This window comes from Pongo pygmaeus, chromosome 10, assembly GCF_028885625.2.
Source record: "Pongo pygmaeus isolate AG05252 chromosome 10, NHGRI_mPonPyg2-v2.0_pri, whole genome shotgun sequence".
In the NCBI taxonomy this organism is placed as follows: domain Eukaryota; kingdom Metazoa; phylum Chordata; class Mammalia; order Primates; family Hominidae; genus Pongo; species Pongo pygmaeus.
In genome coordinates, this window is record NC_072383.2 from 27,708,273 (window position 1) to 27,727,356 (window position 19,084).

A 19,084-nucleotide genomic window follows, 5' to 3' on the forward strand; every position below is an offset into this window, starting at 1 on the left:
GCCATGTAGCTAATAGCTGGCTGATACAAAGACACAAAGGGTGGCCCCCTTAGCCTTAATTTGTGACAATTCTAAAGAGCATCCCAGCTCCAGAACTCCCTACAGGATGAGCTGAGGTCTCAGTCATAACTGCATTGCAGATGAGCTTCTCTGCCTGCCCAGTCCTACCTTCCTCACTTCCTTACAGGTATATATCCAAGTGCACTCTTCAATATACCTTCTGCAAACAAGCCTCTATATCAGGGTATTTTTAGGGTATCCAACCCAAGACAATCATCATAAAAACTTTGTATTGACTTATGAGACAGGCACTATCGAAAGTCCATTGAATATATTGTATACATTCCCTTAATTCTTGCAAGGAAACTGTGAGAAGGATATTATTATTATCATCTTCATATCTCAGATGAGAAAAGAAAAGTCATAGAGAAGACAAGTACCTTATAAATGGTCAAGGCAGGATTTGAATACAGGCACTCTAACTTGAAAGCCCATTCTCTTATCCACTTCACTCCACAGGTTCCCACACTGGCGTGGCATTCACTCCTTCTCTGGCATGATACTTTGGCAGCCCTTTCCTTGAATCTGTCTTTTTCTTTTTCTTTTTTTTTTTTTTTTTTTGAGATGGAGTCTCACTCTGTCATCAGGCTGGAGCGCAGTGGCACGATGTCAGCTCACTGCAAAGTCCGACTCCCTGGTTCAAGCAATTCTCCTACCTCAGCCTCCCGAGTAGCTGGGATTACAGGCACACGCCACCACGCCCAGCTAATTTTTGCATTTTTAGCAGAGATGGGTTTTCACCATGTTGGCCAGGATGGTCTCGATCTCCTGACCTCGTGATCCGCCCACCTTGGCCTCCCAAAGTGCTGGGATTACAGGTGTGAGCTACCGTGCCTGGCCTTCCTTGCATCCATCTAAGCTCTGCTGTGGAGGACAGCCTTCAAATCTATTCTCTCTTTGACACCTTATAATTTAATCTGTATTTGTAAAAATAAAAGAGGCTGAGGCAGGAGAATTGCTTGAACCAGATGACCAGAAATATCAAGATGTTTTCATTTTTTAACACATAATATTTTCACAAGTGGCTTGGCTATAATGTTGGTTGCTAAAGATGGAACCTTATGAATTCATCTTTCAAAGCTTTAGCGTTATAAACAGAGATGCATGTTTGTAAATCCACCTTATTATCACTCAGCCCTGTCACAGGAATTGTGTTCATATGCACACATATATTAGCAGGTACACAACAGCAACCCCTTCTCTGTAGTTTTGTTTTTTATCTTACTTCCAAGTAATAACAATGATATTATCACATTTCCCAAAATTCTTACCTCCATCTTGAAATTTGCTTAATCTTTCAAAGTATGATGACATGGGGGCCTGTACAATGTCTAAAATAGCCAGAAGTGTTCTTGTTAGCCTTAATAACTCACTGAAACTATAAAATCCAAAGTATATAAGATTCCGAGCCAAGTGGACCACCTTAATAAAAAAAAAAGCGGGGAGGGGGAGGGTGAAAGAGTGGAAAAAAAATTGGGTACTGAAATAAACATTGGCTTTTTTATTATCTAAATTAGCACAGCAATTTCTAAACTTCCTAATTCTTTAACACCTAGGAATTAAAATACTTGCAAAAGCAACCACTTGAACTTTGATTTATTCAAGTCTAGAACTAAATCCAAGCAAGACTCAGAGTGCTTTAAAGTACTTAACAAAATTTACACTAGAATTATTTACGTCCTAATTAAACATTAAGTAATTTAAGTCAGCAGGATGCCACTTAATAAATGGTTGCATCAATTAATTACTTTAATAAATGGCTATTATCCAAGAAATTTGCCCAGAAATCTATGTTCCCTATGCTGCTTTGTGGTCTTGTGGATTGCACAGGACATTCCGAGTCTACCTCCAAGATGTGTCCCCCAGTGCACAGTCACCCCCTGCCACACTGTATCAGAGTTGGTCCAAGTAACCAACAGAAGTGATGACATGTCACTTCCAAGATTAGATTACAGAAGACTGCAACTTCCATCTTGTACTCTCTCTCTCTCTCTCTCTCTCTCTCAGATGGCTTGCTCAGAGGAAGCCAGGTACCATGTCATGAGGACACCCAGGCAGCCTACAGAACGGCCCACATGGCAGGAAGCTGAGGTGCCAACAGCCAGCAAGGAGGTGTGGCCACCAACAACCCCTCCAGTGACCTTAGAAACAGACTGTCCAGCCCCAGATGGCTGCAATCCCAGTCAACAGCTTGCTGGCTACCCCATCACAGACCCTGAGCCAGAACCACCCAGCTAAGCTATTCCCAGGTTCCTGACCCATAGAAGCTATGATAACATTTGTTGCTTCAGGCTGCAAAGTTTTGGAGTAATTTGTTATATACCAGTAGGTAGCTAATACACCAGTTACCAAGTAACAGCATCCTTTCTCTAGTTTTGTCACTACATCCCCAAACTGAAAGTATTTCAATTCAGTTTGATGAGAATAAAAACATCTCCATAGAGATAAAAAAAAGTATCCAAACATTTTACAAAACATGCAAAACTGCCTTTCTTTATTACATGCAAAAAATCTTACACAAATGAAACAAAAAATCAAGGGAAATAGTAATTAATAGACAATTATAAATAAAATGTTTTGTACTGGACATCAAAGCACCAAATCTATCTTTTAAAAATGGCAGAGAAGGCCAGGGGCAGTGGCTCACGCCTGTAATCCCAGCACTTTGGGAGGCCGAGGCGGGTGGATCACGAGGTCAGGAGATCGAGACCATCCTAGCTAACACGGTGAAACCCTGTCTCTACTAAAAATACAAAAAATTAGCCGGGCATGGTGGCGGGCGCCTGTAATCCCAGCTACTCGGGAGGCTGAGGCAGGAGAATGGTGTGAACCCGGGCAGCGGAGCTTGCAGTGAGCCGAGATCGCACCACTGCACTCCAGCCTGGGCGCCCGAGTGAGACTCTGTCTCGAAAAAAAAAAAAAAAAAAAAAAGGCAGAGAAAATAATACCTTCATGAACTAAACTACCCAGTTACCAAAACATCCTAAATATTAGAGGGAAAAAGTACCTCAAATGTCAGTTTATTTTTTTCTTTATCCCCAAAAGGAAAGGGCTGGTTTACAACTTCTTTCAAATATTCTTCAACAAATTCCATTGTCAAGGCAAATTTCCTCTTCATATCATTTCTGGAAGAGTCTGTTATAGAATCATATCTGGAAATACAGAAAGAAGATAATGCAAGTTAAACTGATTGCAATCATGTAAAAATAGGAAAACACACGTAGTTTCCTGGGTGCATAATCTTGGATAAATTAGTTAGCCTTCCTAGGGGCTGGGTCTTCATCTGTAAAATGGGGCTGTTGTGAAATGAGTTAGCACGTGTAAAGCAGTTATATCAGTCTACCACAATATTAAGTACTTAAAATTCTTGCTCATTACATCAATATTATTTATTGTTTTCTAGAAAGTGCCTTTATTACCACTGAGAGTTATCATTTCACCCTTTAAAACGAGTATCTTATTTGCATTTAGAAGATTAACAACCCAAGATAGGATACACAAATGCCTTTCCACATGTTTCATTTCAAAACTGTAGACATTTGATGTGGAATTCATCTGATGAATTCCAAAGCCTCAAGACCTTTTTCCAAACATACTCATGAATTGTGATCTTTGTGGGGATTTCTGTCCAGAGCCTGGCATAGCGAACAGGCACCACGGACTCCTGGGGATCCCGGTCAACGTGCATGTGGAGCATGAGGCGACAGAAGGACGCTCGGAGGTCGAACGGCAGGCTCTCATCCGACACACACCGCAGGATCAGGTCTACAGAGAGCTGTGTAGAAATCTGGTTTATGGCCAGATACTGGCGATCCAAGCACATCCTTGCAAAGAGGTTTAGCTGGTACCTTAAAAACGGTAAACATATTACATTATTGTCTTAGCTCAAGGAAATCTTTAAACATCATAGTACCAATCAGTATCTATGTTTAAGACACCTGTATTTCCAAGCATTCATGATATTGGAGTCAAATTCTTGATTGTAGTATGTTAACCATTAAGATCAAATGACAAGACATATATGAAACTGTCTCTATGTCCCTTCAGTTACAATACCTCTTACTTGTTTCAGCAAAATGTGTCTGCTGGAGAGTGTCACTAGGCACTCCATTCTGGGTTTCCTAGGATTACAAATACTGCACTCAGGCTGAAGGCTGTGGGTAACAGCTCACATGAAACCATCTCTCTCCACCTTCACCAGCCTCACTCAGCTTCCGGCTCTAGTGTCTACACTCCAGGTTTTGCCCCACTCAGTTCCCAAACCAAAAGTGATCAGTCCAAATGGCATGAGTCACCTGGCTTATCAGCCCAGTTTTGAGATTAAGAATTAGCCTTTGATTTGGTTGCTATAGCTGTAGAAACCAGGTAACACAAAGCGTCATCTGTCTTTGTCTGATTCTTGCCATTTGGGCCCAACTTGGCCCCAAGGCTTCTGCCTTGGGTTTCTATCCCTGCAACCCAAAGATGCCAGCTAGGTTCTTGCTCCCAATATATTGACCACCAGGAACTGCCTTCAGTACTTCCACTGTCATATTCCAGGGCTGAACTTTCATAACTACAGGCACCAGTTTCTCTTAGGCCCTAGGTCACCACATATTCATAATCCACTCTATACTAAACTACTGGCTTACTTGCTCTGAGCTACCCTTGTAGCCAGATCAATTTCCTTAGCTCCATGTCTATATCCCTCTCAACTCCATCACCTAGGTCCTAACATGTCTCTCACCTGCCTCCACTCTACCCAACATGAGGACAAAGCCTTTGGCTGCACAATAATTCCAAACTAGTGAGAAACCAGGATATTACAAGTGGTGTATGTAGAAAATATAAATGTTAACTTTTATTTTGAATATTTTAAATAATACTAAATATTTCAGCTACCCTAGTTCTGACATGACTTTTAAAATTGCCTCTTCATAGATACCTAACTAGTGGCTACAGAGAACCAGTTCTCAATTAATATGTGAGACTGAGAATTATTGTAAGATTGTCTACAATACTTAACCTGTAATAGGTAAGAACTTCTAAGTCAGCTTTGGTGCCTTCTTTTGCCTCTTGAGCAAGGTGCCTGATAGCTTTGCCATGTGGTTCCTTGTTGCTGTCAATCCAATAGAGCCAAACTTCTTCATCATCAATGTCATCCGAAAGGATGGAGCTCTCCATGGGGTTGTCTGCTTGCATTGAGACCACCCTTCAAATAAATAGCACATACAAAAATCTACTAAAAAGTGCACTTGTAAATATGACAAAGAACTACAGTGCTTACAAATAATCAACAGGAAAATGATGCATCCATTATCTGGGCTTACTTAGTTTGAATGAGAATGTCTGCATTGCCTGGACTCAACATAAATTTACAGATGAGTTCTTGAGTTACAGGGATAGCAGTGGTATTAGACACACACAGATCTGACAAATAATCCAAAAACCTGGCAAAAGAAAAAAATTAAATGGAATATGAAGACAAAGCATTTTATAAAAGCATCACAATAAAGACATAATTTGGAATATAATAAAATAAACTTATATGTTTTAATATTATTTCCACACATTTGTCTAATGTGTTTTTATCTACTGCATCATTAGAAACAAATTAAACATACAATTCTTTTTATTTAATACAAGTCTTGTTTCAAAAAGGATGTGTTTGCTTCTATTTATTTTATGATATTCCTCCCACAGCACCGTGACTTATGTTTAGAAAATCATTCATCTCCCCTAAAGTGAGTCTCCCCAGAGCTGAATATCAAAACAAAGGCAGATCAAAGCTAATGCTGTACTGAATAAAATAGAAATAGAGCACACACCTAATGAAAATTACTATGACCTGGTCAAGTCAGAGGCCCATTTCTACCTTCTAGCATTTATTTGCTGTGCTAATTAGCTAAGGAAACATTGCCAATTGGCTTGACTTGTCTGCACTCATTTCTTCAAGATAAGGCAGCATGGTACAACAGAAAAAGAGCTTGATGTGGAGTCAGAAACCCTTGATTTACCTCATATTTTATTCCTATTAGGGTATGCTTGGGCAAGTTGCTCACTAGGCTTCTATTTTCTCATCTCTGAAATGGGGATAATAATATACAACCAGTGTATCTCATACAAGTGTGCAAGGATCTAAATGAGATAATGTATATGAATGTATTTTGAGAAACCATAAAGTTCTATAAAATCATGAAGATTCAGAGTGAAAATCAATCACACTTAAGTATGTCTATAAAGGGCTTTGATCTCTTCTGAGGTAATAAGTCTTTATTATATACAATTATTATAGCAATAAGCCCAACATAGTTCATCCATAAAAGTTAGTGATGTGAAAGAACTCTAACTTTTAAAAGTTCTAAAAATAAAACATAAAGCCGCAATCTCCACTAGAAAAGAATACCGCATGAATCATTTCAAACCTTGGCTCCCGATTTCTCCTGAGTAAACTGACAAATGTTTCTATTTCTTTTGCTGTGATATGTTTCTCTAGTAGTTTTCTGTTGTTGTGCAACAAAGCTGTGATAGTATCTTCTGCCAAAATATCATAGCCAATCTGGGACTGCATGACACAGAAATTCTTAGCAATATATTCCTGCAAAGAAGAAAGGCTGTCAGAATACACTGCCAAACAGCTTACAAATAACAGGTTCTATTAGGGTCAACAACATTGATTAATTTATTCATAACAGAAAGTTCACTAAAAATTTTCTCAAAAGAAAAGCAAGTAAATTTTTCAATAAAAAGAGCTTTTTGAGGAAAGACATGAAAACATACTGGCATATACATTATTGAGCTTCTACCAAAAAATTATACACCTAGAAATAATTATCAATATAGGTATTTTGGAAATACCTATTTCCAAAGTGGAAAAAATAAATCTAATTAAAATGAGTTTTTATGACACAATAACTTTGGATTTCATCAGTCTAACAGAGGCTAAGTGGAAAAAATAAATCTAATTAAAATAAGTTTTTATGACACAATAACTTTGGATTTCATCAGTCTAACAGAGGCTTTTCTTCTATCTCTTACTTAAAGTCATAGCCAATGATTTGGGCATAATTATAGAAAAGAAAATGACTGCCTGATACTTCATTCATGAGACATGAGATCTGGGTTGTTACCTGAAGATCCTCGATGGACTTGGATTGATTCCTTTTTTGTGAACAGCCTAGAATGATCTATAAGATCTTTTCTTTAAAATAATGGTAAAATGTCATATACTTTTTATCTTTAAAAAGCTACCAAACAGGGCAATGGGATTAATTACTTTATTGATTAGATCCATTCACCCAATAAATGTTTCTTGAAGGCCTATGCTGAAGAAGTGACATTTGAGCTAGGATGGGAATGAAGAGAACGAGGCAGCCATTGGAAGACCTAAAGGGAAGCCATCTAGGCAGTGGAAATAGCCAGTGCAAAGGCCCTGTGGTAGTAGAACCAAGCTTGTGTTCTATCAACAGAAGGTGGCCATTGTAGCTAGGCAGTGGTAAGGGGCAGAAAGCAAAGTTGAAGTTTGAGAGGTAGGTCAAAAGAATCCTTGTGAGCCATGGTAAAGGGCAAAGAGGTTATGCCAAAAGTAAGAGAAAGCCACTGGGGAGGTTCAATCATGTTATTGTTTGATCTACTCCTTATTCATCACACTAATTTTCCTATATCCCAAACCACTATTGTTCATCTCCCACGTTCTATCTACAAGCAGCACATCTCACACTGCCATGGGACTGGTGAGCTTCTCCCCCTTCCACCATGAAAGGTTCTTACTTTGATTCCTTGGGATTCTCCCTGGAAATGCGTCTTTGTTTCTCTGACGAGAGAACTGATTGATTAGAAAGTGGTTTTGCCTTAGGTAAAATTTACTGGAATGTACCTATTCCTTGAAAATGATATTGGTTGCACAAATCTAATTATATGCTAAGCAGCATTTTTGTGGCCCTTCAGAATGATGGCTTTGTGTATTGGGTAGCCAGTTAAGTAAAGTAAATGTCTTCTGTTACTATATCATTTTAAGGATACATATTGATTTATACACTTTCATGACTACCGTAGTCATACTCTGGTATAAGGCAAACATCCAAAGATGTCAATAAATAACTAAATGAAATTAGAGGTGGTATCAAATTTTATAAATCGTAATAAATAGATCTTCAATATTAAATATATGGGTTAGTGTTAAGTCACAAATGAACTTCCTATTAGGACTATAACATATAGGTGACGATAAAGAAAAACAAAGTAATTATAGCCATAATACTATATAATATATACTACATAATAATAATAATATAGAACATTTTAAAATGTTCTAAAAAAATCAGAAAGCTGCTTTATGCTTACTACCAAGCATTCTTAACTCAATAAAAATGAGAAAAACATTTCTCAGCTATCACTGAGATTCAATTAGAACACACAATAGGGAAGAAAAATAAAATATAACCCTTAACAAATGCTAGGGATTCTTTATTCCTTTATCATCTATGCTCTAACTCTACGCTCCAAAGAAACCCAGAAAGCAGGTCCCTAAAGTGCATAAACATGTACCTGAAAGGAGTGATATGACTAGGTAGGGGTGTGTGGGGGGGTTGGGGGAATACGCACGCGCGCGCGTGCACGCGCGTGTGTGTGTGTGTGTACGCACACACTGATCCCTGGCCAAGACTGAGAGGGGAGTGAGAAAGAACCATGATCCCTGGCCAAGACTGAGAGGGGAGTGAGAAAGAACCATGTGTGCCAGACCTTGAGAGACAGAACTGACACCAGGTAAGACATGTCGCCCAGGGGACCTACTAGTGACTAGCAGAATAACCAAATCCAAAGTGATCCGGCTCCCTGCCATCCCGAAGCACAGGGCTATAGAAAAGGGAAGGGGCCCCAAGCACCCTTCCAAAGGCTGACAGCCATCAAGGAGGGTGCACATCATGGGACCTGATGGGCCTGAGGGCCCTGAGTAGCCTCTATAGACCTGTTAGGTTTTTTTCTGTTAATGTCAATCTCTATAATACAGCACTGCTCGTATGGGTGAAGTGGTGACCAGTCTCGCAAGTGTATTTCTCCAAACGCAAGAAGAAAAATGAGAGCAAGGAGAAAACATTGAGCAGCCTCTCATTTCCCTTCCCCACTCCAGACCTCCACTAAGAACTCAGGGTCTGATACTGGGAGCATCCCCTAACACTGCCTCTGAGTGCTTGAAGGAAGGCCATTTAATGTCCTGGTACTTAATTCTTCTTCCAAAAAAAGATCAACAACACTATCTACTTCATCTTGCCATCTTAAAGGAACCCAGTGAAGTCCGGAAAAATAATTCTAGTGACAGCATTTGGATCAGCAAGAAGGGTGTTTATAACTAGGATTATATCAGACAATATTTAAGGATTTGTTTATATCGCCCCTTGCTCTTAACTCCTATTCCTTGCCGTATTATTTATCTTCTAGCTAATGTTTTTATATACTCTTTTCAGACCTTTCTTACTCATCAAACATAATTATGAAGCCAAAATATTTTAACACAGTCTTCCTAAAGCAAATCTTTTTTTCTTCTCCAAAAATGTTCAAACTACCAAGACGCAATAGTGTGATGATTCAGAGCCTGGGTTTGCATACTGGTTCCATTCTTAAACTATCACCTTGGACAAATTACTTAACCTCTCTGTGCCTCTATCCTTCATCTTAATTCAGTGTTAACTGAATTAATTCATGACAAGTATTTAGAACTGAGCCTGGTACAAAGTAAGCACACAATAAATACTACTAATTCTTCCCAAATAACCTCCACCTTCTAGGATTGACATCCTAGGCCCTAGTGGCTTAGCCCACCCTGCCCTTCCAGCCCTCTCCTGCACCATCCTTCTTCATGGACCAAACTCGTCAATGAAACTTACAGTGATGCACTCTGCCCTCAAATGGATTAAGAGAAACCCTAATTTATCAAACAAGAATTAATTTTATACAATTTTATGTTAGACATTTACATTATTGAACACATTGCAAAATATTAAGCTTGTCATGTTTCGTTTTGTTTTGTTTTGTTTTTTATGAGGTAGGGTCTCATTCTGTTGCTCAGGCTGGAGTGTCCTAGTGTGATCATAACTCACTACAGCCTCGAACTCCTAGGCTGAAGCGATCCTCCAGCCTTAGCCTCCTTAGTAGCTGGGACTACAGGCACACATCACCATACCCAGGTATTTTTCGTTTTTGTAGAGGTGGGGGCCTCGCTATATTGCCTAGGCTGGTCTAGAACTCCTGGCCTTGAGTAATCCCCCTACCTTGGCCTCCTAAAGTGTTGGGATTACAGGTTGAGCCACACCACCTGGCTTGTATTTTTAAGATAAAAATGAGACTTAAGAGAAATTTCACTTGGAACTGGCAACTGTTAGCTGTACCCCTAGATCCATCTGGGTTCCCTAACCTCAGCAGTTGCAAGTGTCTTAGGGGAAACATGCCCTTTCTAGCATCTATCATTTTCACTTCATAGATCTCTCTTCACAAATACCTCTTCCCGTTCAGTTTATGAAAATGATTCTCATCCTACCCAAAGGCTTCCTTCTCCAAGTATCCTTCCTTGGTTCCCAAAGCCACCACTGGGCTCTCCCTCTTGTGAATTCCTATAACTCTATCTTTTCCCTCTGTGTCTTTTTTTTTTTGTCTCCCATCATATCTTTTCCACTAAACTATAACCTCTTTGGTCCATACACGGTGATGCTGTACCTCACATGTTCCTCAAGCCAAAAATGTTCCATTCCTCCTTACATAATAGATCCAGGATGTCCTGGCCACCACGAGCCAATAACAGGCACATATTAGTACTCAGGACATCCTCCCCTAGTGACTCTAATTTCACATGGAAGAATAAAGCCAAGTTCAATACAACTCAAAAATACTTACAAATCATTTTTATGTATTGCCCAACACAAAATATTTCATTTCAAAATGAAATTTCCCATTCCTACTTTCTATGCTGTAGAATTATAACCAAAGAACCTTGCCCATACTTTAAATATGAAACAGTTTAAAATGCGGGCTACCCTCTGACCTGATTTTTCCGGTAATCCTGCTGCGAGTGTCTCAGGACGCGGTAACAGAGCCGCAGCATGTACTTGTAGGGTGCATATCTTTGATCCCCCAGATCTTCAAGTCTTAGCATTGAGCCTTCTCCTGCTTTCTCCTTAAAGGGTGCTTTAAGAATTCCAAATACCTATCAGGAATAAAAACAGCCACCTATTCTGGTGAATAAAATGTTTTGCAACCTTTTTTTTTTTCTTTTAACAAATAAGAACACTGATTCAAAAAACACATATAAATTTGAGTATTATTAGAGTAAAGCGGAAAAACAAAAGGATTTACATTACAGGACCAACATATCAAGGATCAGAAAAGCACTGCCAAAAGGGTCCCCTACATTGAGTGACAAAAACATTCTTTAAATAAAATGCTTAATTTTGTTTAGAAATCATATTTTATAAAATAAGAAATATGAAGATGTTCAATTTCACCAAGTTACATGAACATATTCAGATGAACTAAAATGTAGCTTGATTTCTAAGGGCTTTATAATAAGTTTCTTCTATTATTTTCTATAACCTTTCAAAATCAAAATAATATAAAGAAAACATTTATTTTTCATTAAAACTGACATCAGAAAATGACTTCCAAACATTGCTTCTAAACTGCTTTATAAAAGAGTTAATTTACTGTTGTTTGTACACAAAGACGTGGCCAAATCGATGAACGTATCAGCATTCAAATGTGACAAATTAGGAGCCACATGGGCAGCTGGTGGCACCCAGTAAGCCAGATTCTTGTAAGAAGGTTAGCAGTTAGGAAGCATTTAAAAAGCATTGAGGAATATAACTCTTTTCGGCAGCAAGACAGCAGGAGGGATCACCTGGAGATGAGCTGCTAGAATGAGGAAATTGTCTATGAAAGAGCAGTCAAGGGCATGAACATTAATACATGAAAGCAAAATAGAAAGGAATTATTCTTTGGAATTCATGAAATATGATATGAACTAAAGTTTCTTTAATAATTTTGTATTCACTAAGCCTTTAATTTTATATTTATCATACAAAAATAAAATATTTGACATATGTTGGTTAAAATATTATTAATAAATCATCCAAGGTCCTAAAAGTCTTTGAAATCAAATGTTTTTATATAATAATTACTCGAAAAAAGTCCTATTAGATTTGCAACCTTTATTTTATTTGAGAAAAAAGTTGATTTTGTATTTTCAGACAATCAGCTACATATAATAACTAACATTATGTCTACTATTTTCCTTTCCCAAATCAATAAGAATATGTGTATCAAGAACATGATTTTTATGTTTTAAGTACCTTCCTTGAATCTATACTTCATTAATGAAGAAACTCATTAATTTAAATAGCAATTAATAGAATAAAAATAATACATAAACGTAGGCATGTCCATATGTGCATATCATTAGGAAGTGAATCAATTTACTGACGTGTTATGAATAATTTCAAGAAGATGTAATACAGGAGCAGTTCTGTACTTTCAGGGAAGAAAACCAGAATATTGTACAGAGCACTCGTGAGCTGATGAACAGACTGCCCTACTTTCCTAGGGAAGAGAAGGAAAGAAGTAGGAAGCAGATGGAGATGGCACTTTCCAAGTTCACCTGGAAATTCTACCTAGGAATTTTTCCAACATATTTTCTGGAGAAAGTCTGACTATGCAGGGTTTTTGGAGGTCCATGGTAGGCTGTCTCTAAAATGATCTCTGATATTCATAGCCTCATAGAATCCTCTCTCCTTAACTACAGGTTAGATTTACTAACTCATTTCTAACTAATAGAACACAGTAGAACTGATGTTACTTCTAAGATTAGGTTATACAAAGATGGTAGCTTCCACCTGAGCGTCCTCTCTAGTTCTCTCTTGGATCCCTTAGTCCTAAAGAAAGCAAGCTGCCTTGTCTTGAGGCACTCCTGAGAGATGCCTATGTGAGAGTGCTGGAAGGAGAGTCCTCTCTCAGTTGAACCTTGAGATGCCTGCAGCCCCAGCAAACACCTTGACTGCAGCCTGGTGAGAGACCCTGAGTGAGATCTGCCCATGTAAGCCATGCATAGATCGCTACTCCACAGAAACTGTGAGACAAGAAGTATCTTGTTTTCAGCCACTAAGTTTTGGGATCATTTGCTTCATAGTCATAGATAACTAATACAAGGACTTTCCTGATACTGTAATTCAGAAAATAAAATATACAAATTTAGTCCATGAAAAAATTCACCTGTGCCAGTATGTTTTGTTCCCTCATCAATTTTTGACGCTCTCGGTTTGGCTTAGTGATAACCACATCCAGAACTTCTTGTCCATTATTAGGCACATCAGCAACAAAGAAGATGAGGTCTTCCAATAATTTGGTTACAAATCTATTACAAAATGAAAAGGAAATTTTACTTTACAGTGTGCTTAATTTTGGAAAATGTATAGATAGATGATAGATAGGTAGGTAGGTATAGATAGATAGATAGATAGATAGATAGATAGATAGATAGATGGACAGACAGACAGATTTTTTTTTACTTTTTCTTCAGGAGTGCAACTCAAATCCATGGAAATTTCTTTTTATTAAATAATAAGAACTGAAACACTTGAAAACAAGGTATTTTATAACAAAAAAGTATGTAATTGACAAAAGATAATCTCTAAGGCAGTTACTGTTTACCTAAACCTTTACAAAGAAAATTCCTTCTCCAGCATCTCCAACCTCTACTTGCGCCTCCAGTTCTCATCAAGTGTTTGCAGACTATTATCAAATAAAGCCATGTGAGTCGCAACTATACACGAGTTGGTAGGATGACACCACCAGATGCCTTTCCACAACTGACTAGCAAAGCAGCATATTTCTGCTTAAGGGAAAACAGCTATAATAAATTCCTAAATTCCAATCATTTTTCTTTCTTTTTTTACTGTTAAACTACATTTCCTAATCCTTGCCACACTTCAACTTACCCAATGTACAGAACAGGAAAAACTTAAATGACCTATGAATAGAGACAGAGTAAGCAATCTGACACTCAAAATACTGGAAGTATTAAATGACCTATCAAAATCATGAAATTCTAAAACCATACACCAATGTTCACTTTTAAATCTATATTTTGGTTATTATTACAACTATTACTTGAACTTCAGTGGCATTTAGTACAGGAAGTGTCTTGAAAGCCCTTCCTCTCTTCACTTTTTTCCTCCTCCTTCCTCTGCCTGCTCTTTGTCATTTTCCATTTGTGTTAGTCGATGGAGGGAGGGGGCAGGGGTTCAAGCTCTTGCAAAAATGGGTAAACAGATGAGGAATCTGTATTGGAAGGGTCAAGGCATTTTTTTATTGTAATAATGGTAAAGTACAACTTAATTATTCAATAAACACATACTTTTATTGGAATAAGACAAAAGCTGACCAATAAATAGTTAAATTAGCTTTATCCATATAGTGTTAGCATCTTTATTCGCTGTTATTAGCATGTGAATACAATGATGCTATTCATGAATACATTCATAAGAAAACTACATTTTAAGAGCTTCAACAATTCCAGTAAAGTATAGAATGTATTCAGTTGGAAAACATCTCTTTTCTTCTCTTTCAATACCTTTGGTAAGAAAACATCTTGATCCTATCTCCCGATTTATGTCTTGAAAGAGAATGCACTTCCTGCAGCCAAGTGGACACACCTAGAATCCGTAATTTAGTCACCCAGAGAAATTTCAGTATACTTCCAGGGATCATAAACTCCACTCCAAAATTCCTGGGATTCTCTGTTTTCTTGGTAGGCCTATTTTAAATTTTAGCCCGGTCTGTTTCTTTTGGAAAATTGTGTCTAACTGACAGAATTCACTGACATAGTTAAGTTTAATCTCTGAAGGCAGCCACAGAAACGTAAAACGCATTTCATGTGCATCAAAATGTGGTGTGAACTTCTTTTGAAATTGTGATTTAATGTCCTCCCAATCATTCTGTTGCTCTTAAAACAAAACAAAACAAATTTGGAGCTGAGGTTACTTCAGCAAAATGAAAAAAAGTTGAACTTCAGTTTCTATATGCCCAATGCAAGTCCAATTTGAGCATAAATATTTGTATTTTATTTTTTAAATTATTAAGATTCCTTTTCTCTTGCTGTTTCAATAACTATAATCAAGTATTTAGATATCTAAGAAAGTAAGATTTTGTGAGCAACTACAGATCGCTCTGTTTCAAAGTCATTCAAATGCCCTGAAAATTGGTGATGGTTAATGGAACGATGACGATGAACATTAAGTCCTGATTGCAAATCACGATACAACAACCCTACATGTAAAGCCCACCTCTTCATGACAAGGCCATGGAAGCCAGGAAGAGCAACCTTCTCTTTTGACCTCTGAAACTGCTGAAACCTTTTTTTTGACCTTGCACCTCAAGCATCCCCGTTGTGGCAAAACGAAAAGCTGGTTTGTTTTCAGTTTAGATCAAACTCTGATTCTATACTGGGCAGTGGTTAGCTCCTACTAGCTCACGCATTTGCTTTTTAAGCTTTATGGAAAATGAACAAAATAAGAAAAACACAGTGAGGAACAGGGATGATGTTCAACTCTTGCAAGGTAAGAGGGACCAAAAACACATGATAGGGAAATCAACTAAACATATGAAGCAGAGACGAACATATGGCTTCTCTAACCTCTTAAAGAAAACTTAAAGCTCAGTGGCCCTTATTCGGGCTTTGGCTGTGCAGTGGTAGGAGGAAACAATGGATGCACATGGATAGGGCTGGACCCAGCCACCAGCAATCTCCATGACTAAAGTCTCAAATTACCAAAGAACATGGACTCTCAGCTCTTGATATCAGATCTGGCTCTGGCCTAGTTGAGGGAAGCCAGGTAGAAGCAAGCATAAAACTGATAGAGAAGACAAGTGAATGTAGAGAAAGGAAAAACAAAAATCTCCCACCTAAGAAAATCATGCATAGTAAAAGTCCAAAGCACATAAGGAAAGCTGACATTGAGGAAGATAGCCACCATACAGTATCAGGAGGCTACTCCACCACCAACAAAATCCGAGCAACGAAACAGTTTCAAAATAAGTTTTAAATGAGTGTGTATTCAGTCTTCAAAGAGATAAAGAAAGCAATATACTAAAAAGACAACGTATTTTAAAAAGGCTAATATAAATGAAAAATAGGTGGATATACAAAAAAAAAGTCTGAGAGATAAAAATTATAGGCTGAGCACAGTGGCTCATGCCTGTAATCCCAACATTTTAGGAGGTTGAGGCAGGGGGATTGCTTGAGCCTGAGTTCAAAATCAGCCAGGGCAACAGAGTGAAACCCGTTTGCACAAAACAATTAAAAAATTAGTTGGTGAGGTGGCATGTGCCTATGGTCCCAGCTACTCAGGCAGCTGAGGCAAGAGGATTGCTTAAACCTGGGAGGTCAAGGCTGCAGTGAGCTGTGTGATTGCACCACTGCATTCCAGCTTGTGTGACAGGGCAAGATCCTGTCTCAAAAAAATAATAATTATTATTATAATTATTTAAATAAAAATTTAACTGAAGAAGGAAAATTATTCTATATACATTCTAAAAATATTATTAATCTATAAGGCAGTATCAAAAATTGATCCAGATAATAGCACAGAGAAATATTAAAAGGCAAATAATAAAAAGGAAGTTAAGAGAGAAAGAAGAGGCTTAAGAGGATCCAACATACATCTCATAAAAGTTCCAAAATACATAAAGGAGGAAAAAGACAAAGAAGCAATATTTGCAGGAAAATGGCTGAAAATTTCCAAGAATTGAAGAAAGAAATAAGTATTCAGATTAAAAGTATACCTTAAGTGTCAAATGAGAAAAAACAAAAATAAAACTCCTTTGTAAACACATCATGGTGAAACTTAAGACATCAAAAGCAAAGAAAAATAATCTATAAAATTACCAAGTCAAGAAAAATTACCAATAAAGAATAACAAGTCTATTGACAGCAGACTTCTTAACAGCAACAAGAGAGGCTAGAAAATAATTAAATTATAGCTTTAAAATACAGATAGAAAGTAATTATCAATCTAACATCTCTATAAAGTATCACTTAAGAGTAAAGGCAAGAGTGCAGCGGTTCACACCTGTAATCCCAGCACTTTGGGAGGCCAAGGCGGGCAGATCACCCGAGGTCAGGAGTTCAAGACCGGCCTGGCCAACATGGTGAAACCCCATCTCTACCAAAAATACAAAAATTAGCTAGGTGTGGTGGCACACACCTGTAATCCCAGCTACTCAGGAGGCTGAGGCAGGAGAATCGCTTGAACCCAGGAGGCAGAGATTGCAGTGAGCCAAGATTGTGCCACTACACTCCAGCCTGGGGGACAGAGCAAGACTCTATCTCAAAAAAATAAAAAAGAAATATGTTAAGACAGTAAATTCTGGCTGGGCATGGTGGCTTATACCTGTAATCCCAGCACTTTGGGAGGCTAAGGCGGGCAGATTACCTGAGGTCAGGAGTTCGAGACCATCCTGGCTAACATGGTGAAACCCTGTATCTACTAAAAATACAAAAATTAGCCAGGTGTGGTGGCAGGTGCCTATAATCCCAACTACTCGGGAGGCTGAGGCAGAAGAATCACTTGAGCCTGGGAGGCGGAGGTTGCAGTGAGCCAAGATCACACCACTGCATTCCAGCCTGGGAGACAGAGTGAGACTCTGTCTTTAAAAAAAAAAAAAAAAGAGTAAAGGCAAAATAAAGATATTTTCATATACGTAAAACCTAAAAAGATTATAACCCATAGGCCTCTCCACTGAATGGACTAAAGAATAAATTTCAGCAAGATGAAAAGAGAACGAATAAGTGAGATACAAGTAATAAAGGCAGGAGGAAGACGTAAAGAAAGGGGCAAAAAGAGGTAAAATTGTTTAAAAAATATAATTAATCACTAAAAAAATTTAGAAACTAAATTTCTCTCCTCAAAAACTACTGAAATAAGATTAAAAAATAAAATAAATGTTTTAAGTAAAAAAAAAAAAAAAGATGTTTCGTTGTCTTAAAAAAAGGAACAAAATTTATCAGTAAAAACAAAAGGTGGTGCATCATGATTTATATTGATACATTTATTCTTTTGTATTTATCAAATTAAAATTTTACAAATGAAGAGAATAAACACAGAACTATGGTTCTAAACAACTACTACAAGAAAGATGGGAGGGAGAACGTCAGGGCAAAACCAAAGCATGTTGCGGCACTTTTCTTTCATGGGAGGGGGAAAAAATTAGTAACTTCAAGTTTATCAGGAAGAATATATGGTCAAAATGTATGATAAGAATTCAAGGGTAATTGCTAATGAATGAAAATATGACCTAAAGCTTCTAAATCAGTAGAGAAAACAGTAAATTGGGTGGGAGGGGAATATAAACTTTATTAATCTAGCAGAAAGCAAGAAAGAAGCAAAAGGAAATGAAAACAAGCTACACTAAAGAAAGAAAAACAAAAATAAAAATGCATTCAAATAAATTTGTCAAATACAAAGTCATTAAACTTGCAAATGAAAATAGACTATCAGCCAGGCATGGTGGCTCATGCCTGTAATCTCAGCACTTTGGGAGGCCAAGAAAGGTAGATTGCTTAAGCTCAGGAGTTTGAGATTAGCCTGGGCAACATGGTGAAACCCTGTCTCTAGAAAAATCCAAAAAATTAGCTGGGTGTGGTGGCACATGCCTGTGTTCCCAGCTACTCGGGAGTCTGAGGTGGGAGGATCACCTGAGCCCAGGAGGTTGAGGCTGCAGTTAGCCATGATCGTACCACTGCACTCCAGCCTGGGCAACAGGGCAAGACCCTCTCTCAAAAAAAAAATAAATAAAATAGACTATCAGATTGGATTGTTACAATCAATCTTAAAAATAAATAAAATAGACTATCAGATTAGATTGTTTCAAATCAACCTTCTGCTGCTCATAAGAGACACAACTAAAACAAAATGACCAGGAAATCTGAAATAAAAAGATATGGAAAAAGAGACATCAGACATTTCAAATATTAAACAAAAGATTGCTGGTGTCAGGATAGTCA

The 19,084-nt window shown here is 37.8% G+C and overlaps 1 protein-coding gene across 2 annotated transcripts in view; it reads right to left on the reverse strand.

The window, feature by feature from the left end:
- Window positions 1–19,084, reverse strand: part of ITPR2 (inositol 1,4,5-trisphosphate receptor type 2) — a 512,913-nt gene that overhangs the window by 322,393 nt on the left and 171,436 nt on the right. For both annotated transcript variants that reach the window (XM_054443160.2, XM_054443161.2), the window contains exons 14-21: window positions 13,294–13,435; window positions 11,075–11,236; window positions 6,465–6,637; window positions 5,370–5,489; window positions 5,066–5,251; window positions 3,657–3,908; window positions 3,068–3,212; window positions 1,332–1,482 (exon numbers count right to left, since the gene is read on the reverse strand). In XM_054443160.2, coding sequence (XP_054299135.1) covers window positions 1,332–1,482; window positions 3,068–3,212; window positions 3,657–3,908; window positions 5,066–5,251; window positions 5,370–5,489; window positions 6,465–6,637; window positions 11,075–11,236; window positions 13,294–13,435 — 1,331 coding nt within the window. The remainder of the gene's footprint in view (window positions 1–1,331; window positions 1,483–3,067; window positions 3,213–3,656; window positions 3,909–5,065; window positions 5,252–5,369; window positions 5,490–6,464; window positions 6,638–11,074; window positions 11,237–13,293; window positions 13,436–19,084) is intronic.